The 23,949-nt window shown below is 23.7% G+C and overlaps 4 protein-coding genes across 4 annotated transcripts in view; 2 read left to right on the top strand and 2 right to left on the bottom strand.

Moving 5' to 3' along the window:
* Positions 1-175: 175 nt before the first annotated feature.
* Positions 176-902, bottom strand: LOC122508804 (dnaJ homolog subfamily C member 24-like). Its single transcript, XM_043622365.1, has one exon. It carries the CDS (start codon positions 694-696, stop codon positions 241-243), a length of 456 nt encoding a protein of 151 aa, XP_043478300.1. The 5' UTR covers positions 697-902; the 3' UTR covers positions 176-240.
* A 149-nt stretch (positions 903-1,051) lies between these two features.
* LOC122508773 (U2 small nuclear ribonucleoprotein auxiliary factor 35 kDa subunit-related protein 2) lies at positions 1,052-6,400 on the top strand. Its single transcript, XM_043622309.1, has 5 exons — positions 1,052-1,923; positions 4,010-4,314; positions 4,478-4,774; positions 4,892-5,119; positions 5,429-6,400. Exons 1-5 carry the CDS (start codon positions 1,663-1,665, stop codon positions 6,201-6,203), a joined length of 1,866 nt encoding a protein of 621 aa, XP_043478244.1. The 5' UTR covers positions 1,052-1,662; the 3' UTR covers positions 6,204-6,400.
* A 32-nt stretch (positions 6,401-6,432) lies between these two features.
* Positions 6,433-22,190, bottom strand: LOC122508791 (alpha-tocopherol transfer protein-like). The gene is made up of 7 exons (XM_043622340.1): positions 22,037-22,190; positions 14,576-14,799; positions 11,279-11,438; positions 11,135-11,196; positions 10,313-10,506; positions 9,076-9,289; positions 6,433-7,051 (listed from the first exon to the last, which is right to left on the bottom strand). Exons 2-7 carry the CDS (start codon positions 14,748-14,750, stop codon positions 6,843-6,845), a joined length of 1,014 nt encoding a protein of 337 aa, XP_043478275.1. The 5' UTR covers positions 14,751-14,799; positions 22,037-22,190; the 3' UTR covers positions 6,433-6,842.
* LOC122508780 (protein GPR107) overlaps positions 16,922-23,949 on the top strand; it is a 29,106-nt gene continuing 22,078 nt past the window's right edge. The window contains exon 1 of the mRNA XM_043622334.1: positions 16,922-17,119. The gene's annotated coding sequence lies outside the window, so the exon portion shown is untranslated. The remainder of the gene's footprint in view (positions 17,120-23,949) is intronic.

Genomic DNA, 23,949 nt, shown 5'->3' with positions numbered 1-23,949 from the left:
CATATTTTCCTGCAAAAAGAATAATTTTAATGTCAGTAAATTTTCAGGGAAATTCATAATCTGAAACTTGTGACCACCCTGAAATATTTAAAAATACTCTTAAATACTTTTATTTATTATAAATACTTTTACGTAATTTATTTTTTGTATTTTAGGTTAAAATTTAAAAACAAAATTTATGTAAAATATAACGGTTTTATTTTCATATATCGAAATTGATTTTTTTTTTGCAGTTTACAATCAAGTTCCGAATGAAGCGGAAGAGGAGAGATTTAGAGAATTTTTGTTGACTTGAACTAGAATGTAAAATGTGCATTCGTCGCAAGCGACGTAAAATTGTTCGTTATTTTTCAAGTCCTCATTGTCAATGATATATTCACTGCCACATCGACATTGATAGGCGAATTTTTCATCCTTGGGATAGAGTTCGTCGGAAGTAATTCTTGCAAGGACGACAATACTTTCCTCTTCTAATTTCGCTTGTTTACGTTCGGCATCATAAAGTTTTCTGCTCTCAGGTTTACTGAGAATGGTCCACGCTTCTTGAATTTCATGAAAGTCGTCGGCATCCTTATTCGAGTCGTGCACTTTATCAGGGTGAGATTTCAATATTAATTTGTGAAAAGCACTCTTTAAATCCTCGTAAGTCGCTTTTTCGGAGCATCCGAGAATTTCGTAAAAATCCTTGGCGCTCATTGTCTTTTTTCCAATTTAAAAAAAAACATTCGGAAAACAAAACAATATGAATTTAGAGAGCTGCTTTTAACACTTGAGTTTATTAAAATAAGACTTTATTGATCTTTAAAGTAATATTTTATATTATTTACATATTTGTAATTTACATTATAAATATTTTATTTTTTTGTGAGTAAATAACGCACATGTGACATGTTTTGATTTTTAGGTTAGTTTTTACGTCACATGTTTGGACACTTGAGGCGCACACTGTGAATGGGACTTTAAGGTAAGTTTTTTTTGATTGGTGCATAATTGAGAATGGACTTTTCTTTATCCGCCCCTCTATGAACTCAGCTTAACTAAATCTTCCCTCGCATCTTTCTGATAGTTTTTCGTGTTTTTTGTTATAATTAATATTGAATTGAATTGAATATTATTGAATATCGTTTTATTCAAGTAAGTAAACGTTCTATTAACGTTTCACAAGTTTTATTCAAGTTTTTATTGTTTTACATTCAGTCACCGAAATAATTACTTCCCAGTGATACAATACACAAGAGGTAATGTTTTTTCTTAATTAAATACATTACTCTTACAAAAATGTTTAGATTCTCTAAATATTCGCGCTTTTTGTATATTTTTCCCCTTTGATAGCGATAGTTACATTGTTAAAAATCCAACAATGACAATCTTTTTTTCTGTGTGTAAAACGTGTAAAATAATTCCGGTATTCGTAGCAAGTACGAAATTGATTAAAAAGTGTTTTTTACCCTGACTTTATGATTGTGTATTTGTTAAAAAAGAGAGTTGAAAAATTGGGAAAATTTCTCAATAAAGTAGTTTTTATTAATATGGCGGTTAGTTGGAAAACACGTGTAGTCGAGTGCGAACAGTGCGAGAGTAAGGCAGGTAATTGGCAGAATGAACATATCTGTCAATTAAAGGGAATCGTGAAGAGATATTTTGTGGTTGATATGTTTAGTTATGGATATTAGTGTTAATGCTAGTGGAAAAAAACCGAGTCATAAAGAATGGAGACGAAGAGTAAAAAAGGAACGACGAAGACGTCTTCGTCGTAGAGCAGCAGAGGAACGTGACGCAGACGCTGAACGTTTGAGGGCGGCACTTGAAAAAACCGCGGAATATTCAAACTGGATTAAAGAACAAGAGGAGGAAGAAAAACAAAAGGAAATTGTCGAGGAACAGGAAAGAATTCAAGGGGAGCATGAGTGGTGGGAGAAGGAGGTGAGAGAAAAACAATTTTTTCGTCTTTTAGTACATTTTTATATTCACCTAATTCGTAATTAACTATAATATTAACTTTAATATTAACTATATTATTAACTTTAATATTAACTTTAATATTAACTATAATATTTACTACAATATTTACTATATTATTAACTATAAAACTAATTTTACCAATACTAATCATTACTGATAATAAAAATAAGATTTATTATCGTTCTTAATATACAATTAACAACCTCGTTATAAAAAATAATTTTATTGTTCAATTACGTATAACACACCTTGGCTCTTGAACTCCTGGAAGTGTTAGATTTATAAAAAATTCAACAAACCGTGAGGCAATTGACCTACAGGAACATAGAGTCTATAGGACTTTTGAATAATTGTTAGAATCTATAAGACCTTCTGTAAATGTGGATATAAGAGAGCATTGTATAGTATTTTATTGATTATAACAAAACCATCACTCTCCTCTGATTATTACACAGCGAGGTTTATTCAAGTTTACACAACTGTCAACTAAACACAGTACTCTAGAAAGTTTTGCAGAATTTTTCAAAGTTTTTTTCTTTTTTTTCTTATTTCCCTTTACTTAAATTAATTTCAATATTTGAAATTATTCTATTTCTTCTATTATTCCACTTGTGGAAAGAAAAAAACAAAAAAAAAATTCAAATTTAGTCCTTTTTTATTTATAAAAATTGATAATATTTAGTATTTTGTTTAAACAATACGTGAAATGTAGTCATTTATTTCGAAAATTGTTAATATAGTAATGTATTTATTCATTTGTTTGTGAACTCGTAAACACAACACGTGTATGAAGTCGCAGAAAATTTTTTAATTATGATTTCAACTAGTGATACAGTATGTGCACCAAAACCACCGGATTATTTTATTGTAAGTTTTTTTTTATGAAATGTGAATTCACGTTTGTAAAATTCTTTTCTGAGAAATAGGAAAAAGGAAAAAGAAGAAATTCCTGATAGTTTATAACCTTTTTTTTATTCGGAGAGTATCTTCATTTTATTTTTTTCCGGCGCAAGTTTTCGTTTTGTTAATTGCTAATTTATTAAAATTATTATTTATTACAATTGGTAATTTATTAAAATGATAATTTATTACAATTTGTAATTTATTAAAATGATAATTTATTACAATTGGTAATTTATTAACATGATAATTTATTAAATTGGTAATTTTTTAAATTGTTTGTTTATTAAACTGGTAATATTTCTTTTTATCACCTTTTTATTTTGTTTTTGTTTTTTTTAAATTGATTATTTATTAAACTGTTAATTTATTTTTATTACCTTTTTATTTTGTTTTTTTATTTATTGTTTTTTTAAATTTATTTATTAAACTGGTAATTTATTTTTATTAACTTTTTATTTTGCATTTTAAATAACTGGTGGTTTATGGAGTTTAAATTAAGAGAGTAAAGCTATAAAGAAGTATCTAAAGGTGGATGACCTCAGTCAATAATATAAGTTAATTATTTCGAGTATTTGTGAAAAAATTGTCTTCTTTTTCTTGTTCGGATTTTTTTTTTCATTTTTATATAAACTGTAATACTTTTTATATATTTTTTTTTAAAAACTTATCTTATCTGTGAAATTCTTCAACAATGATAGAATTTTTGTAAATAATTTTTTTCTTGATTCGAAGAGATTTTTGTGCCATTATGGTAATTTTTTTCTTAAATCAAAAACGTTTTGCTCCACGAAACATTTTTCGTCTTTTCTATATTCATACTTTGCATTAATATTAACATTAACATTTACATTTGTATTTACATTTACATTTACATTTACATTTATATTTATATTTACATTTATATGAACATTAACATTTATATTAAAATTTACATTAATTTTTTCAAATAAATAATTTAATTTTTACACTTGTTTTTAAAAAGATATTTTCTTTTAATATTAAGTTATTTTTTGATACACTGAGTCAAGTTGTGAAATAAAGCTTTGTCAAAAAAATAAAATTATAAATAGTTTTGTGATTAGTTTTTCTGTTTTATACGGTTAATTAAATTTATAGGTTTCTAATCTTTTTTTTCTTTTTATAGTTAAGGGCTCAGGAGGAATGGAGAGCTCTGCAAGAACGAAGAGAAAAAGCACGACAAGCGCAATTAGAACAAGAAGAGATGATTCGAAAGGAGTACGAGACGAAGCAAGAGGCGCAACGGCGAAAAGTGGAGGAGGAGAAACGTCGAATAGAAAAGGAACTTGAAAGACAGGAGGAAATACAAAAGCAAATAAATGATTACATTGATAATGGAGCGAAGACTCCTGAATTTCTTCGTACGATTACAGAAACGCAATCGAAAAATGCGGAAATATGTCAATTCTTCACGAAAACTGGATCGTGCAGGTAAAATATTTCTTCGACGATAGTAAACTTTTATTTTTCTCTTGATTATACTTTAAATATATTTTAAATTTATTTCTCCGTGTAAATCTTTTTGGATTAATACTTTTGCTTTTAGTTTTGATTTATTTCACTAGTTTACTAATTTTACATTTCCCAATTTAAGATACGGCGACGTTTGCTCAAGAAATCATCAAAAAGTTGGTCTCAGTAAGGTGATATTAATTCCCGGATTTTATTCTCATTATTCATTGGAAAATAATCCAGCTGATGGTGATAATGATTCATTTCTTGATGTTGATCGTGCAGAATTGCGACAACATTTTGAGGAATTCTACAAGGACGTTGTTCCTGAACTTGAAAGTTTTGGTAAAATTAAAACATTGAAATTCTGTCGTAATTCGGAAGCGCATTTACGTGGCAATCTTTATGTGGAATATTATACTGAACGTGACGCTGCGAGGTGAATAAATTTAAAATTCATACATGTAGAATTAGTAGAAAACTTTTTAATCAAGTTGAATAAAATTGTTAAAGAATTTTTAAATTTAAAAATAATTGTCTGGTGGTTTTTTGTTAGAGCGGTTCGAAAACTAAAAGGACGATGGTTTGCGAGACGACAAATTCATTGTGAATTCACTGGAATAAAATCATGGAGGACGGCAATTTGTGGAATGGCTCGTTGCCCGAAAGGACGATTTTGCAATTTTTTGCATGTCTTTAGAAATCCCAATAATGAATATGACGTTAAGAGTCCACCGAGATGGGTCAAGAGGCTCGACGAAAGCAGTCGAAGAAGCGAAAGCAGGTAATTATAAATCGATGTTAATAATTGTTGTATTTCGATCATTAATAATTAAGAAAATAATTTTTCTTTTTAAAATGTTTTCAATTTTTAAATTAATGTTTTGAAAATCTTTGAATTTAATAAAAAAATTAAATCTCTTTTTATTATAAAAAATAAAAAGAGAATAAATTTTAGTCGTTTAAATAAAGATAGAAATACATTTTTATTTATTTTATTTCTATTTTAATTTAAACGACTAAAATGAAGAATCAAATAAAATGATTCTAATAAATATTTTAAAAAAAGGGAATTTTCGTTTTTCTTTTACAGAAATAAAGGAAATAATTGGGATGATTCGGTGCGTGGCGATATGGATAACAATAGTCGGAACTGGAGATGGGATTCACCGGATCCAGAGCCAGATCGTAAGGACGGCGATCGTCGTCGTCGTTATTCCGACGATCGTTATCAAAATTCAAAGCGTAACAATTATCCGTCTTCCAGTAGATTTCGCAATCATCACAATGATAATAAAATGAATCGCGACTATGATGACACATCAGAAGAGGAATATTACTCGAAACATTATAAAAATTCCAACAGACGTTCAAGTCGCTACGAAGATGAGCATAGAAATGGAAATGGTGATTCAAGACACAGACGTCGAAAATATTCCAGTGGTAAATCTCGTCGTTCGCGAAACGATCGCAGCCGACATAGAAAACGAAGCCACGAACGAGACAGATCAAAGGAACATCGCAGTTCACGAAAGAAAACGAAACGTTCCCACAATTCCGATACAAATGAAGACAACACGAAAGATACAAAATCAAATTCTAAAGAAATCGAATCAAAATGGGACTATGATGTTGCCAACGTTAAGGAAAAATCAAACTCCTCATCATCGAGTTCACCAGCGTCGTCAACAAATTCATCATCAAGTTCACAAGAACAAAATGAGGAATCAATTATTGAAACACTAGAAACAAATATTGTGAAAACACCAAATGAACATTTGCAACCGAAACCAGTGGAGGAAAAGTTTGCCATTCCTGAATATTACGAATGGGACACGACAGAATCGGAGAGTGATGAGAAAAAATAATTTATAATTCTAATTGTAAAACTATTAATTAATTTACGCATTTATAAAAAAAAGTATTTTTTATAAAAACGAAGAAGAGAAAAAAGTTTTCCACTGAATGATGATGAAAAATAAAAAAAAAAATTGTATAGTTCTTTAAAAATACATGTAGATTAATTTTCAAGTTTTGAGTGATTAACAAAATGAGAAGGAAGGAAGGAAGGAAAATAAAGTCATGAAAATATCAAGATTATTAATCTAAAAATATATTTATTCCGATAGACACACTGTACAAGATTATCAAAGGTGCGAATAGAATTTTCTTATATTTATATATATAATTTTACAAGAAGATAAGTGATTTTATTCCTATTTCTCATCTTACTTTTTTTGATGAGAATTTAAGGAAAGAAGTTGATGACAGTGAAATTGAAGATAGTGCTATTATGGTGCAGAAGAATGTGATTCACCTATTCTAACATAAAGGGATGAATAATCAAGACCTGAATTGCAAATTTTCGTTTTTTATCGATCGGAAATTGACCGGTAAAAAAAAAGTGGATCGTGATTGTCAGTATCAAAAAAGATGATTTGATCAAAAAAATAGATCTATACTTTTAATTACACTTCTTTTCTTTTTTGTTTCAAGAAAAAGAAATATTAATCTACTTCTAATTTTCGGAACGAGCCACTGATTCCGTGAATAGTCGGATCACTGTTTGACGATGCGGAGAAGCAATTCATTCCTTGTTTCAATGCGGAAACTGCACCTTCTCTTGCCTTCTCCGAGTACAATTCCATACGCACTCGCATTTTATCATTATTAAGAAGTGTTGGCCGGATTGCGAGTAATTCCTTTCGCCATAGATCTGCACAAAATTTGCGTTTCATTAATTCATTTATTTTGCTAGTAAATGTTACGCCGCGAAACGAGGTATTTATTTTTTTATTATTTTGATGAAAATTAAACAAATTTTTTTTATATTAAATATATTTTTATTAGGAAATAATAGAAGTCTTCGCAAGAATTTAATTATTTTAGTAAATAAAATCCTGCGAAGAATTCAATTATTTTTTTTATGTAAATAATGAAATTTTTCTCAAGAATTTAATTATTTTTGTAAATAATAAAATCCTGCACAGAATTCAATTATTTTTGTAAATAATAAAATTCTTCTCAAGAATTCAATTATTTTCATAAACAATTGATTTGTTGAGAAGAATTTTAATTTGAAATTCGTCAAATTCGTCAAAATTTTATTATTTATACAGAGATTTTCAAAAAATTCTGCACTAAAGAATGAAATTCTTATCAACAATTTTAATAAAATTCTTCATAAAAATTTAATTTTCTCGAGAGAATTAAATTATTTTCATAAGTTATAAAATAATTCTTTGCAAAATAAAATTATTTTCAATAGGTACAATTTTAAGTAAAATTTCTCGAAAGAATTAAAATATTTACAAAAATTTTGTTCAAAATTGTTTTAGGAATTGAATTATTTTCATAAATTATAAAATTCTTTTTTGAGGAATTTAATTATTTGCAATAAAATTTTAATAACATTTTTTTAAAGAATTGAATTATTTTCATAAAAATAAAATTCTTAGGAGAAATTCAATTAAAATGAAATGTTTCGAAAGAATTGAATCATTTTTATTAAATAATTAAATTCTTATCAACAATTTTAAAATCTTCTTTATAAGAATTCTATTCTTTTAAAAAATTTTAATAAAATTTTTTGAAATAATTGAGTTATTTTCATAAAAAATAAAATTCTTAGGAGAAATTCAATTAAAATGAAATTTTTCGAAGGAATAATTTAATTATTTTTATTAAATAATTAAATTCTTATCAACAATTTTAGAAACTTTTCTTTATAAGAATTCTATTCTTTTCAAAAATTTTATTAAAATTTTTTTAAATAATTGGATTATTTTCATAGAAATAAAATTCTTTGGAGAAATTCAATTAAAATAAAATTTTTCGAAAGAATTGAATCAGTTTTATTAAATAATTGAATTTCTCCTAAGAATTTGATATTCTATGAAAAGAATTCAATTTCTTTCAAAAATTTTAATGAAATTTTTTGAAATAATTTAATTATTTTCATTAAAAATAAAATTTTTTGGAGAAATTCAATTAAAATAAAATTTTTCGGAAGAATTGAATCATTTTATTAAAAAATTAAATTCTTATCAACAATTTCAAAAACTTCTTTATAAGAATTGAATTTTTTTTAAAAATTTTAATAAAATTTTTTGAAATAATTGAATTATTTTCATAAAATATGAAATTCTTAGGAGAAATTCAATTATTTTCAATTCAAATAAAATAAAAATTCTCGAAAGAATTGAATCATTGTCATTAATAATAAAATTCTTTTTGAAAGATTTCATTTCTTATCTACAATTTTAAAAATTTCTTGATAACAATTAAATTCTTTTTAAAAATTTTAAATTTTTAATAAAATTTATTTTAAGAATTATATTATTTTAACAAGTTACAAAAATTCATCGGAGGAATTTTATTATAAAATTTATAAAATTCTTTGAAAGAGTAGAATTATATTTAAAAATTTTGATAAAATTCTTTAGAAGAATTTAATTAATTTCAGTACAATTTTTATTAAATTCCTTGAAAGAAATTAATTATTTAGTAAACAAAAAGTAAATAAAATGAACTAAATTCAAACTGCGAACAGAAGACCGGTTAATTAATTAATTTTATTAATTAATATTAATTATTAATATTAATTATTAATAAATAATAATTAATTTTCAATATGACAAAAATGTAATATTTTTTGTTAATATTTGCTAACATTGAAATATTTAGCGTACAGTCTTTTTTTATAAATGTATTATTATTTTTATATTTATATTTTATTACCAATCATTTCTTTCATGGGCATTGTACCGCCATATTCTTTTGGCAGTAAACTCGTGTCCATTTTATGATTTTTCGCATCCTCAAGACTTGTGTAAATTTTAACGCGACTCTTAATCTTCTCAGAAATCAGCGACATTCCAAAATCCAAGGCAAACTTGAGCGATGGATGGGCATTGATTGCGTGTACTTCTTTATGTCTCATTGGCACGGTTCGCTAGACGAAAGGTAAGATTCATTTTTTTTACTCTACAATTAAATTATTTTTTTAAATTCAATTTTATGGTAGTTAAAATAATAGAAAATTGTAAATAGTAAATTTAAATTTAAATTAATATATTTTGAATATTTCTTTCTTTTTCTCTTTTTGGGTAATTTTGATAAACAGCTGATGGATATTTCGCTGAAACTTTAAAATTTATACTCTCAACCGGTTTTCTCGTTGGTGTGTCTAAAAGAAATATTATGAAATTCTTATATTACGTGAATGGCCTTGGAAGTTGTGCACACTTATAAAATGGGGGACAAAAATCATTCCTGGGTCAACGAAAACGAACTTTATTACCAGAGACCTACATATTTAAGATCGAAACCAGAGGAGAAAAGAGGAGAGGAAAAGAATTCTAAATTATCTTTTTAGAGGAAAAAAAAAAGAAAAGGAGAGACTTATGACCAACACACAAAATAACTGGATATGTTAATTGCATATGACCCATTTCGAGTAATAAATATCACAGGATTTTGAAGTGTTTATTACTTTTAAATTATCTTGCAAAATATTCATAATTCTGCCTAATGGATAAACATTAAGAAATTAAAATTTATAAAGAGCAACGACTTCTCAATTTAGTGAAGCGAATAATCAGTGTAATTTACTAACAAATTAGATTTTAAAATATTTTTTTTAATAAAGTTATTATTTATAATTATTATTTACAATTTTATTATTTATAAATATATTTTATTATAAATATATTATAAATAATATAATGGAAATAATAATAATATTAATTATTTATTTATTTATTTATAAAATACACGGGTTTATAAAAAAAATACGAAAAGAATGATTTTTTTTTAAATTTGCGAAATATTATGAATAGTTGCAAAAATAATGAAAGTAATATTTCTCACTTGTGCTGAAATATTTATATATTTAATTTGCAAATATTTGTCTTGTGCTAATCGGTTTTTCATGCTTTTTTTTCTTTTCTACTGCAGGAAAATAGGAATGTCTTACTTCACCATTTTTGACGATGCGAACTGCCTCTTTTGGTGTAAAGAGGGTTAAATGAGGAAAGCTGACACCTGCACCATCTGCGAAATGAACGAAACCTCGAACCTGACTTTCCTCGTCTTCCATCAACGATTCATAAGTGATGCCATGAATTTTACACATATCGGCATTTGTATATTTATACGGATCAAATACTCCTAGAGGAAAAAATAGACGGTATGCTTTTCAAATATATCCCTTTTGATTTTTAATTACAGACATGAGGGAACAAACTTTTCACAATTAGCATAAATCGACAAAAGGAGAATTAAAACAAATTAAAAAGAAATTTAAAAAAAATAATATTTATTCATTATTTATATTAACGGAAAAATTGAAATAGGAAAATAACTGTAAAAAATCGTAATTCAGTCATTTTTTTTATAACAATTGGTAGTGAATTTCAGAGTTAAATTTGAATTTCGATTTTCAGAGTTGAATTCTTTTTGAAATTTACAATTTAATTGTAACGAAGACAGTTTTTGAATAATTTGAAAGTATATAGTTTTAACGAATTATATTTATAATTTATATTTTAAATTATACTTCTAATTTATATTTTCATATTTATTTTTTTATTTACTTCTATATAAAAAAAGGGGAAAATATTGTAATTTTTTCCCTCATGTCTTTGATAGTCAGCGTTAAGATGTTTAGTTTCGTTTTCTTCTCTTGAATTTAATTCTAATTTATATCAATTATCAATATTAGTTATTTTTATCAAAAGTGCAATAATTTCGGTCTGTGTGGTTTTTCTTTTTTTCAATCGTAACGCTGAGTTTTTACCGGGTCTAGCGACAATCACACGACGCCCCTTAACATCTCGACCAGGAACCGCGAATAGATATCTAAAGAGTTAAGAAATGATTAATTACAGTTTCAATTTTTATATTTTGTTTTCAATATTGTTTTTTCTTTTTCAAATCTTACCCGAGGGAAAGTAATTCTTCCATTATTGGTTCGGTAATGTCCAAATTATTGAATGCTGGATGATAAACTTGACGTAATAAAAGATACCTTTCAATAGCTTCTTGACTCATCGGCACATTGAATTTTTTGCATCGTAAAAATCTCAGGAAAAATCGACCATCTGTGAAAAAAATTTCAAAAATCACTCTTATTTTTCCGCCTTAAAATATTAATTTTTCACTTTTCTGTAAAATTGTAATTTTAGAATGTTATTGTCATTACTATTGATATTGATTTTTCAATTATTTTTATATTTAGATGAACCTGTAATTGATGTTTAATTATTTGATAATTGATGATAATTTCAGGGTTGTCAAGGAAATTAGTGAATTGAGGGAAAAGTTAGGGAAAGTTAAATATTCAAGTTGATTTTAAAATCTTTCTATTTCTATCAATAATCGAATTTTAAAGAATTGATATTGAATTTATTTTAAATAATTTAATTCTTAAAAAAACTATCATAAACAGGAATTCGATTATTTTTATAATTAGAAAAATTCTTCGTAGAAATTCAATTACATAAAACAAATTTTTTTATTTTTTCTTCTTATAAAAAATTTCTTGAAAGAATTCAATTATTTTCTACTTTCAATGAAATACTATATAAGAATTGAATTATTTTCAATACAATTTTAATTGAATTCGTCAAAAAAATTTCCAAGAAATTCAATTATTTTTATAAATAATAAGTCTTCGCAGAAATTCAATTACATAAAACAAATTTTCTCGAAAGAATTTTATTTTTTATTAATTTTAATCATTTCTATTCTTTGTAAAAATTCAATTATTCTCATAAACAATTAAATTATTTTCAATACAATTTTAATAAAATTTTTTGAAAGAATAGAATTATTTTTATAAAAAATAAAATTCTTAGGAGAAATCCAATTAAAATAAAATTTATCGAAAGAATTGAATCATTTTCATAAATAATAAAATTATTCATTTTCATAAATAATAAAATTATTTTCGAAAGAATTAAATTCTTATCAACAATTTTAAAAATTTCTTTATAAGAATTCAATTTTTTTTTTAATTTTTAATAAAATTTATCGCAAGAATGGAATTATTTTCAAAAATTTCCAAAAAATTCTTCAAAATAATTCAATTTAAAAAAAAAATTTTAATAAAATTTTATGCAAGAATTAAATTATTTCAAATACAAAATTATAAATAAGTTACAAAAATTACGAAGAGTATAAAAAATTTGTATTTAAAATTTAAGTTCTAGAAATTTTGAATTTTAATTAATTTTAATTAAAGTTTTTTTAGAAGTTAGTTATTTGAAAATTTTTTATTAATTTTTCTTTAAATTCGTTGAATTTTTGAATACATATTTAATAGAAATATATTCAAATTGTTGAAATTTTATGAAATTTAAAGTAAAATAAAATATTCTTTATGGTCAGGGAAAAGGTAAAAATTTTGTCTGAAATAAATTCAAATTTTTGTGGCAACCCTGAATTTCATAAGTGATAATAATTAATAATTGAAAATAATTTGATAATTAGAAATTTGAGATTAATCAGGTACTATTTTAGTTATTGATATTGATTATCAATTAACTTTATATCTAGTTGAACCTAACTGATATTTAATTATTTAATTATTAGAATTTAATAATAATTTGATAATTAATTATTAATTAGATACTATTTTAGTCACTTGATAAAACACTAAATTCCTTATTATTTAATTATTCAAATATTTTCCAAAATTGCTAAAAAATTATATTTTCGTACATAAATTGGGAGTATTACAAAATTTTGAAAATAGACATTTTTTATTTACTTTAATTATTATTTATTTAATTTGTTGAAGAATTTATTGAATGAATTAAATAATTTACTGAATGTATTGAATAATAACTTATTGAATAATAATTTACTTGAATTAAAATTAAAATTTATTTTGTCTTACTAAATAATCAAAGTAATTAAAAATTATTCAGTTTGTATTTCTATTTTGTAAATTTTAACGAAAAGGAAATTATTGATTAGAAAATTTGGACTCGTGAATCGAAGAATTTTACAAGAAAAAAAATTAGTGATTTCAAGGTTTTCTGTGAAAATTCATGATGTGAAATCTGTGCCATTTACACTATCCAAATGTCACATATATTGAGACATTGTATTCCCTTCTAATGTTTATGTTGCAATGTTTTCAATCCTTTTATCTCGATGAGAGTCGAAAATTCATATTTATTCTTCATAATTGATTTTTTTAAAACTGCAATTTTTAATTCTCGCTTCAAAATAATTTTTTAATTAAGAAGTCACAAATTCGTTTTTATTATTATTATTCATAAAACTTATTTTTTAAGTATCTGCATAAAAATTATTTTTTAATTTTGTACTTTTAAAATCTAGTTATTAATTTTGTAGTTAAAAATTTTTTTTTACGTGATAAATATATTCTAGGTAATTTTTTAGCTTTCTTTTTTAGTAAAGTAATTGTTTTTTTCTAATAATTATTTTTAGTAGGAAAGTAATTGCTTTTAAACTAATTTAATTGAACTCTAAGGAGATGAAAATTATTTCGAGATACCAGAAGTGCAATAGAAAGTAACCTTGAGTTTCGTAATCATGAATGAGCGATGTTTTAAATTCTTCAGACTCTTTTTTACCTTGAGAACCCTCGCCTTTCTTGTAATTTATTTCTAAGTTTTTTCACCTTTCTTTTCTTTTCGAATAAAGTACATCTCAAAGTACACTTGAGTTATTTATCTCCTACTTTTTACAAAAATAACGAAAATTTCCAAAAGTTACCCAAAAAATAAAGCGAAATTGGCTAATTAATAATTAATTAATTATATTCTTGCTTCTTGATTTAATTTGATTAAAATCAGAATTTGCAGTATTTGCAGAATTTGAAAAATTGGAAAATTATTCTAATTATAAATTATTACAGTAGTGCTTGATTAGAACAGTAATTAACTTTCACTATTTCAGTATAAATCTAATGAATCAATTTCCCGAAATTATGTCACTTAGTTATTGGTTTTGCAAAAAAAAAGGAAATTGGATTTTTTTTACATAATGAGATTTCTTTTTTTTTAGGGAATTTTCTTTGAGTCGATTTGATAATAATTTTTTGATAATTGAATTTTGTAACATAATTTAAAATTGTCTGTAGCCACCCATATTTATTATAATGACAAAACTTGTCATAAATTTCTAAGACTTATATTATATAAGTTTCTCTCCGTATAAAGTTGCACAATTTTATTATAAATATAATGTATGTGTGGAACCTCACCCATTCTGGAATTTTCAATCCTTGGATTAAGTTTTACCCAATTTCTTATTTGTTCCAAAGCCTGATCCCTTGTGTTCTTGTCCTCGCGAAGTTCTTCTTTTGCCATTTTTTGTGTCTCATTGGACAAAGGACACTCGTAGTCATCTTCTTCGGTTGCCCACTCGACTCCACCCATTTTTTCTTTTCGATTCTTTTCTTTTTCGTTAATTCACTCGAATCACAGTCTGAAAATTATTTTTAAAAATGTATATTTATGAAATTATTTATTATATTAATTTGTTTAATTAATTTTAATTTCCTTTGACAAAAAGATGATACTTTATAAGTGGATAAATTTGAATTTAATTTAAATATGCATCATTTTATTATTAAAATTATGCATCATTTTATTATTAAAATTATTTTCAATAATTAGAAAATTTAAATAGTTTAATATTCAAATCATTTAAATAATTGAAAAAAATTTACTTTAAACTTTAAAGGTAGAAAATTTTTATTTGCTATTTTTAAAATTATTTGATTCACTTATTAAGTACATAATTAATTATTCTTGTTAATTATTTTTAACAATTTTAATAAAAATTATTCTCAAGCATTCAATTATTTTCATAAATAGTAAAATTATTTGTAGGATTTCAATTATTTTTATAAATAATAAAAATTCTTCGAAAAAAATTCAATTACTTTCATAAATAATAAAATTCTTTGCAGGAATTCAATTATTTTTATAAATAATAAAAATCTTCTGAAAAATTCAATTATTTTCAAAACAATTTTAATAAAATTTCACTCAAGGATTCAATTATTTCCTAAAAATTTTGATACAATTCTTTGAAACAATTCAATTATTTTTAATGCAATTTTAATAAAATTTTTTGAACGAGTTCCATTATTTTAACAAATTGTAATAAAGTTTTCATTCTCAAAAGTTTTCATAAGATTTTTTGTAAATTTCAATTATTTTCAAAATTTTCAATTAAAATTATTTGAAAAAACTAAACTATTTTCAAGAAATTCTGCAAAAAAATTTTAATTGTTTATATGAGAACTCTAATAAAATTGTTCAAAAGAATTTATTTTCTGTCAATAATTTTAATAAAGTTTAATAACAAAATTATTAATTACAATTACAAACCCGATTATTTAAAAAAAAGTTAAAATAATTTCTTCTTAAAATTCAATTGCTTTCAAAATTTCCAATACAACTTATTAAAAACATTCCATTACTTTAAAAAAATTCTATGTAATAAATTCTTTGAAACAATTAAATTATTTTCAACAATTTTAATAAAATTCTTGCCAAAAATTCACATATTTTCAAAAGTTGTAAAAAATAAAGAATAAAATTCTTTGAGAGAATTCAATTATTTTCAGTACAATTTGAATGAAATTTCTCGAAAGGATTAAAATATTTTCCAAAATTGTAATAAAATTTGTCTCAAGAATTGAATTATTTTCATAAGTAATAAAATTCTTTTGAGAGAATTCAATTATTTTCAATACAATTTTAATAAAATTTCTCGAAAGGATTCAAACATTGTAATCAAATTTGTCGCAAGAATTGAATTATTTTCATAAATAATAAAATTCTTTGAGAGAATTCAATTATTTAAAAAAATTTTAATAAAATTTTTGCCAATAATTATTTTTAAAAATTGTAATAAATATTGTCGCAAGAATTGAATTATTTTCATAAATATAATAAAATTCTTTGAGAGAATTCAATTATTTTTAATATCATTTTATTAAAATTTCTCGAAAGAATTCAATTATTTTGAATTTGATAAAAACTGTCAAAGGAATAATTACTTTCAAGTTTTTTGATAAATAATTCACAAGAATTTAATGAATTTCAATACATTAATTTTAAAATTCAAAACATTTTTAAAAATTCAGGAAACAAAGAAGGAAACAAACTAACTTCAAACTGCGAACATATTACCAGAATACAACGAATATTAATACAAAAAATAAAAATTTCTCTAATTTGAAAATTTAAATAATTAATAATAGAATATAAACAAAAAAATAGATTCAAATATACAAAATTTTGATCTAGTTTTATTAAAACATTATTCTATTTATTAATTTAATTTGATAATTTTCATTTCGCAATATCGAGTCGATAATTTTGATTGACATTTAAGCCCCTTGGAGAAAAAAAAATATGAAAACTGAAAAAATTTTCTATAATAAACATATAGAAACTATTTTAATCATATGCAAGATATTAAATTGCAAGTAGTATTTAATGTAGTGAATTATTTTTTGTGAATAATTTATTAGGCATGAAATTAAGGAAATTAATTTCACTTTCGGTTTTTTCTTTCAGGGAAGCTGTGCGAATGTATGTGAAATGACCTGGTGACCTAATTTCTTCGATCAACATGTTTTTAAATACAAAAAAAAGCATGTATACATATATGTATGCCAATTCATGACACGTTGCTCGCATTTCTAGAGATCTGTTAAGCATATTACGGCATTACTTAATGCGTAGTCGTAAAATTGCATCATACACCTAATATAATCGCTGGACCAAAAGTAAGTGTGCTTATGATATAACAAATAATACTCGAGAAACACACACACACAGAGCGAGACCCAAACACATATTCATTTATATTCCGTGTTTGTGGGAAACGATTCTATGCATGTGTGAGTGTTTTGCAACAACTTTCTCCAATATTGCATAAGAGGCTGGTTCGGTTGTTAACCCACCTTTGTTTCTTCTCTGATTCGCACGATTTTTAACAATGAATAAAGAACGATCGCACGCTCATGACCCCAAAAAAAACCTAATCAACTGGATCACTTTAGATTTTTGACGATTTTTTCTCTTCTTTTTCTTTTGCAAATTTAGATCGATTTTTATATAATTGTGGATTATAATTATTTATGTAAATATTTATTTGTATATATTATTTAGACAAAATACAAATAATATAAATACATAAAAAATATTAATGTATTTTATTATGTTACAAATATAAATAAAATATTATAAATATAAATTTTATTTATATATGTATGTAAATATAATAAAAAACAAATAGATAGTAATATTTATTTTAAGTATAAACGGGCTTCAAATGAACCCTTTCGTACAAAAGAACTTAATACTAATAGCACAAAAAGCGATAAATAAAAGTCTACTCTCTGAATTTGAATTAGTAAAAAACTAAAAATGTTTACTAATTTGAATTAATGACAGACTTTTTGGTTTTTGAATTAGTCTATTTTACTAATAAATTAGTAGAGATTACTATTTATTAATAAAATTCGATTTTTATAACTAAAATTTTGACTGCTTTTGAATTTGTAAATTTTACTAATAAATTAGTAGAAATTATAATTTAGTAGCAAATTTTACTAATTCAAAAGCAAAAAGCCAGTTACTAATTCAAATCAGTTAACATTTTTACAAATTAAAATTTAGAGAGTAAATATTAAATACAAGATTGACTGATCGTTTGTTTTAACAATTTTTTCAACTATAAAAAATAAAAATAAGAGAAAATTTAATATAATAATTAATATGAATTTATTTATAAGTGTATAAATTTATTTATGTACTTTACATTTGAATTTATTTATACACTAGATAATTACATTTATTTATTTACTATATGTATTTAAATTTTCAACTTATTAATAGAGATATTTTTCGTTTTTCCGGCTGCAATATTTTCCAGAAAATATTTTTACACATTTTGTTTTTTCCCTTCTTGAAAAATTAGTTTTTTTTTGTATATTTTTGTACCTATGGAAAACAACAATTTTAATATTCATCTAGATGTTGAATTATAATTCTTTTTTCTAATGGAATAATATTTTCAGTAAAAAAAAACAAAGAAAACAAGACTAACTATGGACTCATAGTTAGTCTTGTTTTCTTTGTTTTTTTTTCATCGCAAAGTTTGTCGAGAAAATAGGTTGTAAACATAATTTACATTTTATTCTTTGACCGTTTACATTGAAAGAAATATTTGCAAGGAGAGGAAAAAAATGGAAAATTTTTTCCCGATGATGTAAATTTTTCTAAATTAGCAGAAAAAAATGAAGAATTTGTTTTTTCTGATTTTCTAGAAATAATGAAATTTTTTTTCTAAATTAGCAGAAAAAAATTGATTTTTTTTGCTGAATGAAAATTTTTCTAAAGTAGCAGAAATATTTTTTAAGTGGATTTGTTAATTGAAAGTGTTGTTTCCATAATTTTGTATAGAGTTTTTAGTTTTAGAGAAAAAGAAAAATGAGTAAAAAGTAGTTCAGGTATTTATAATTTTTGCGAGTGAGGGATAATAAAAATATTTTTCTTGGTCCCGTGGACAAATTATTTATTGCTTCACAGTAGACGGAGGAAATGTTTTTATTGCATAGTTAAATATTTTGCTGGTGTTTATTTTTCTTTTTTCTTCTGCAATTCTGATTGTTTCGAGTTGTGTATAGAATGTTTCGAATAGTGATTGTTTGATTATCGGTAGTTGCAATTAGATTTTTGTGGTTTTAATTGTCGTTTCAATTGGAATTTGTAAACATTTGTTTTAATAATATTTTGAAGATTTTTTTTATTGGAAGAATCTTTATCTAATATTTCAAAAATTTTTTTTTATTCAAATAATCTTTTATATATTATTTTGAAAATCTTTTTATTGAAAAAATCCTTATCGAATGTTTAAAAGATTTTTTTTTATTGAAAAATCTTTATTTATTGTTTTAAACATTTTTTTCATTGGAAAATAAAAATTGTTTCTATATTTTGGTTTTGTTGTCAGGCGAAAAAAAATTATTTCTATTTCTTTGGTTTCGTTTGTCAGGAAAATAAAAATTGTTTCTTTATTTTGTTTTCGTTGTCAGGAAAACAAAAATTGTATCTTTATTTTAGTTTTGTTGTCAGGAAAATAAAAATTGTTTCTTTATTTTAGTTTCGATGGCAGGCAAATAATTATTTTTTTTTGCTTTCGTTATCAAATAATTGTTTCTTGCTTTCGGGTTTGCTGTCAAGCAGAAAAATTATTTATATTTTGTTTGGTTTTGTTGTTAGCTAATTAAAAATTGTCCTTTTTTTCTGCTTCTCGTTTTTCGTTTTAATTTCCTTAAATCTTCAATTCAAATTATTCCGAAATACTTCTAATCAAAATAATCGCCTAATTAATTAAAATTACGTTTCATTACATTTTGTAATAATAATTAAAGTAATTGATTAATTTTGGTAATTAATTTTTAAAAAAAAGTTATTGCTTTTTTCTTTTTTCAATTTAAAAAAAAATGAAAAAATTTCCAATTTTAAAAACTTTTTTCTAAAATTAAAATTAAAAAATTTGTACAGTTTTTCGAGCACCTTAGCCTTGAGATACATAATATATTCATTACGAGAAATTGAAACTACCAAAGCATGAATAAGATTTAATTTTATAATTTTGACCCTGATTGGTGTTGGATATATTATTGAATAAGAGTTTCAAACTATGGAATTAAATGTGGATTGTTAAATGGTATACAGTCTGGAAAACTGGCTATTCAGGTTAATAGTTGTGTGTTAATATATATATACGTGTATGTAAGAATACTATTCTTCCGCATAGAAAGCAATAGTTATCATGTTTCTGCGTTCATGAGACGTCAATCGTCTATCGCCCTATCGTTGGTATTATGTCTGCTCGCGCAATCCTTTTATGATGCTTGACATAACTGTAATTATGGAACTTGAAATTGCAAAGCAGTTTTTGATTATGGTTTCAATTTCCCATTTCTTCAAATGAGAAGCGACATCCCCTATTACCATTATGCAAGTTTTATCCTCAAATAATTATATTAATGGAGGGAAAAAAATGCTAATTCAAATTAGACTGTTGGAGTTGATTTTTCCTCTAGTGAGAATTTTTTCGAGGGACAAAATTTCTTTACAAAAATTCTTTCCCACAAATTTTTTCTGTATCTTCAAAAAATTGTTCAGTGTCTTGAGAATATTCTTTCTGGCAAACTTTTTCATTGTTTTCAAAAAATTCTTTCTGGCAAATTTTTTCAGTGTCTTCAAAATATTCTTTCTGGCAAATTTTTTCAGTGTCTTCAAAATATTCTTTCTGGCAAAATTTTTTTAGTATCTTCAAAATATTCTTTCTGGAAAATTTTTTTCAGTATTGTAATTAGTATAGTAATTAGTATACTAATTAGTATACTAATTAAAAACAGGCCTGATTAAAAATAGAAAAGTAGTTACTATACTAATTAAAATTAGTAGAGTAATTAGTATACCAATTAAATTTAGTAGAGTAGTTACTGTACTAATTAAAATTAATTTAGTAAATAGTATGCTAATTAAAACTATTAGTTTACGAATTTAAAAATTCTTCCTCGAGGAAGCAAAAATAGATTTCATTCGTTTCGCATTTTTAAGAAAACATTTTTTTTGGGACTCACCGATCGTATTGACTTTGACCTACAATGAATCGCTTAGTGAATATTAAAAGATTTTTCTGACATTGAATTAAATATTTGCCATTGACGTGCTCTTCTTGTCATATTCGACGTAATACGAAATTCAAAAGATTCCTTATTTTGAATTCTAAACATTTTCTAATATTAAAATTGTCCCTTTTCATAAATTTTGTTAAAATATTTTCTAGAAGTAAAAAAAAAAGATTTTTGAAAAAATTATTTTGGAAAAAATTCCAAAATTAGAAATTATTGAAAGAACTTTATTAAATTATTTTGAGAAAAAATTGGAAAATTAGAAAGAATTGAAATTGAAAACTTTATTAAATTATTTTAGAAAAAATTCAAAAATTGGAAAATTAGAAAGAATTGAAAGAACTTTATTAAATTATTTTAGAAAAAATTCGAAAAGTGGAAAATTAGAAAGAATTGAAAGAACTTTATTAAATTATTTGAGAAAAAATTCGAACGGATTGAAAGAACTTTATTAATTTAGAAAAAAATTAGAAATCCAAACGAAAAAACTTTTTAAAAAAAATTTTTTTTATAATTTTTGTCTTCGTATTTCGACTGTGAAGTAAATAGAACAAAGGAAGAGAGGAAAAAATAAAATAGAGTAGAAATGAAACAAAGTAAAATAAAAATTATAATTATAGAGAATAAAAAAGAATAATAATTGACAAAAATAAATTTAATTGAATTTAATTAAAATAAAAATGCAATTTTGGTACTAAACAAAAACTTTTTTTTTTTGCCCTGCATTGGTTTATGTAGATCCTTTCACTTTCTCTTTCGGTTTATCATCGAATGAAGAAAATATTCAAATGGATTATTTGAAGAAAAGCACAATTTTTTTTTCAATTTCACGATTTATCTTTTAATTTCACGATTCATTGTTTGTCACTGTTTTTTGGTTTTTGTATTATTTCTTTGGCACACATTTATTTGAACGAAATTAATTGTTATTATTCGTTTTAGGATATAAAACGTACTTGTTTTACAATTTATAGTGGAGAAAAAACGTACCCCTAAAAGCGAAGTCTTCGTCCGCGACACTATTGAACGACTGCCCCCTTCACAAGTACTGGGGCCCACTTTTATAATTTCCGTCAGCAGTGCGTATCTTTCTCCACTCTCTTAAACCATCTTGACTTGCAAGATGGCTAGTCTTTCGATAACGACGTCGTGTGGTCCCTGACTCACTAATCAGTCTCAATGATAAAACAAAAGATATTCCTCATCCTGAATTCACCTTTGAAGGACAAATATATTTTTTCAAGGAGGTTCAATAGTCGCGAAAAAAATTCTCTCGTGCAAAGTACAATTTTTTTAAAATAATAGTTTGGGATTTTTGAAAACTTTTTGCAACTTCAGTTTCTGTAGTAATTGAAAATAGTTCTAAATTTGTTTTCTTTTTCTCGTGGTTGTAGATTCTTGAAAGATTTTATTATTGTTGTTTTGTTTTTTTAATTTTATTGTTTTATTGTTTTCTTCTTTCAATACAGTTGGTTTTTAGACCAATTTTTCAAATTGTTGGTAGTTTTCAATTTTTTCTAATTGTAGTATTTTCTGATTCAATTACTTTTCGTTGTAAAAATTTATAAAAATTGCTATATCTTTTGGTAGATAAATAATAATAATTAATTAGTTAAAAAATAAATTTTTCAAATTTCGAATCTGAAATTATTCCAAATTTGAATTTTTGAGAAATTTTATTCGTAATTGAAATGAAAATACATAATTTAATTTTTGCGAAGAATTTTATTAAATTTTTGAAAGTAATTGAATTCTTTCGAAGAATTGTATTAAAATTTTGGGGAAAATAATTAAATTTTTTTGAAGGGAAATTTAATTTAAATTGTTTAAAAAATAATTGAATTTTCTTCTAAAGAATTTTATTTTTCGAAAGTAATTCATTTTCATTTTGAAAGTGTAAATAAAATTTCGAGAAATTTTATTTATATTGAATTGAAAATAATTCAACTTGTGTGAAGAATTTTATTATTTATAAAAATAATTTTATTTTATTTAATTTAATTAAATAGTGTAATATTCAAAATATAAATTATGTATAAATCTTAGTATCACTTCTGTTGGTGATACATTTCCTTTATAAAAATAATAATAAACAGAAGCAAGTTTCATAATTGATAATCATTTGTGAGAAAAGTTCAGATTACGTATGAAAGTAAAAAAATATTCTAGTAAATCATTAATAGATTTTTGCATTTAATATGTACTTTTTTACAACAATTTAACTTAATAAATATACATAAGAATAACAATGTTGATCGTGTCGAGTATTAATATTTAAATAAGTGCATAAACTGAGAATGTAATTAATGAGCAAATTTCAACCTTCGTCATTTGTCGTTAAAGGAAAATTTATCTCGATTTTTCTATACATTGTTAAAAAGACAGAATATTCTTTGTAAATTTAATATAATTATTGAAATTGAAATGTAATTAAAAATTTGAATTTTAACTTAATTAAACAAAAATAGTAAAAAAAGCAAAAGAAGTAAATAAATAATCTAATAAAATAAATTAAATAAAATAATAAATTAATTTAAGTATTAAATATTATTTCAATAATATTAACTATTATTTTATTAATATTATGTATTATTTTAATAATATTAAAATTAAATTTATGTAAAATTGAAAAATTGAAATTAAAATTAAAATAGAAATTAAGAATTCTATATTAAAAATAATTTGAAAAATGACCAATAAGTAAAAATGAAAAGAAAAAAAATTTCAAAACAGGAAAAATATATTATTTGATGCTTAAAATATTGCAATATTGCAATAATGTTAAACTTGGTTTCAAAATAAACGAAAACGCATTTAAAATTTATAGTCAGTCTTTAAATGTTCTTTGCTGAGGAATTTATGAGCGACTTTTTTTTTCTTCTTTTAATAACATTCGACAGAAT

The sequence above is a fragment of the Leptopilina heterotoma genome, unplaced genomic scaffold (assembly GCF_015476425.1).
Source record: "Leptopilina heterotoma isolate Lh14 unplaced genomic scaffold, ASM1547642v1 Lhet_114, whole genome shotgun sequence".
NCBI classification, from domain to species: Eukaryota; Metazoa; Arthropoda; class Insecta; order Hymenoptera; family Figitidae; genus Leptopilina; species Leptopilina heterotoma.
This window is presented reverse-complemented; position numbering and strand designations above follow the sequence as displayed.

What these genes read in the sequence shown, in the direction of transcription:
- LOC122508804 (XM_043622365.1), bottom strand. Translation starts at nt 696, where the DNA reads ATGAGCGCCAAGGATTTTTACGAAATTCTCGGATGCTCCGAAAAAGCG.
- LOC122508773 (XM_043622309.1), top strand. Translation starts at nt 1,663, where the DNA reads ATGGATATTAGTGTTAATGCTAGTGGAAAAAAACCGAGTCATAAAGAA. An exon ending in ATGAGTGGTGGGAGAAGGAG is followed by an intron (nt 1,924 to 4,009) that starts GTGAGAGAAAAA and finishes TTCTTTTTATAG; the next exon opens with TTAAGGGCTCAGGAGGAATG. An exon ending in AGTCGAAGAAGCGAAAGCAG is followed by an intron (nt 5,120 to 5,428) that starts GTAATTATAAAT and finishes TTTCTTTTACAG; the next exon opens with AAATAAAGGAAATAATTGGG.
- LOC122508791 (XM_043622340.1), bottom strand. Translation starts at nt 14,750, where the DNA reads ATGGGTGGAGTCGAGTGGGCAACCGAAGAAGATGACTACGAGTGTCCT. An exon ending in GCATCGTCAAAAATGGTGAA is followed by an intron (nt 9,290 to 10,312) that starts GTAAGACATTCC and finishes CCTTTCGTCTAG; the next exon opens with CGAACCGTGCCAATGAGACA. An exon ending in GCCCATGAAAGAAATGATTG is followed by an intron (nt 7,052 to 9,075) that starts GTAATAAAATAT and finishes AATTTTGTGCAG; the next exon opens with ATCTATGGCGAAAGGAATTA.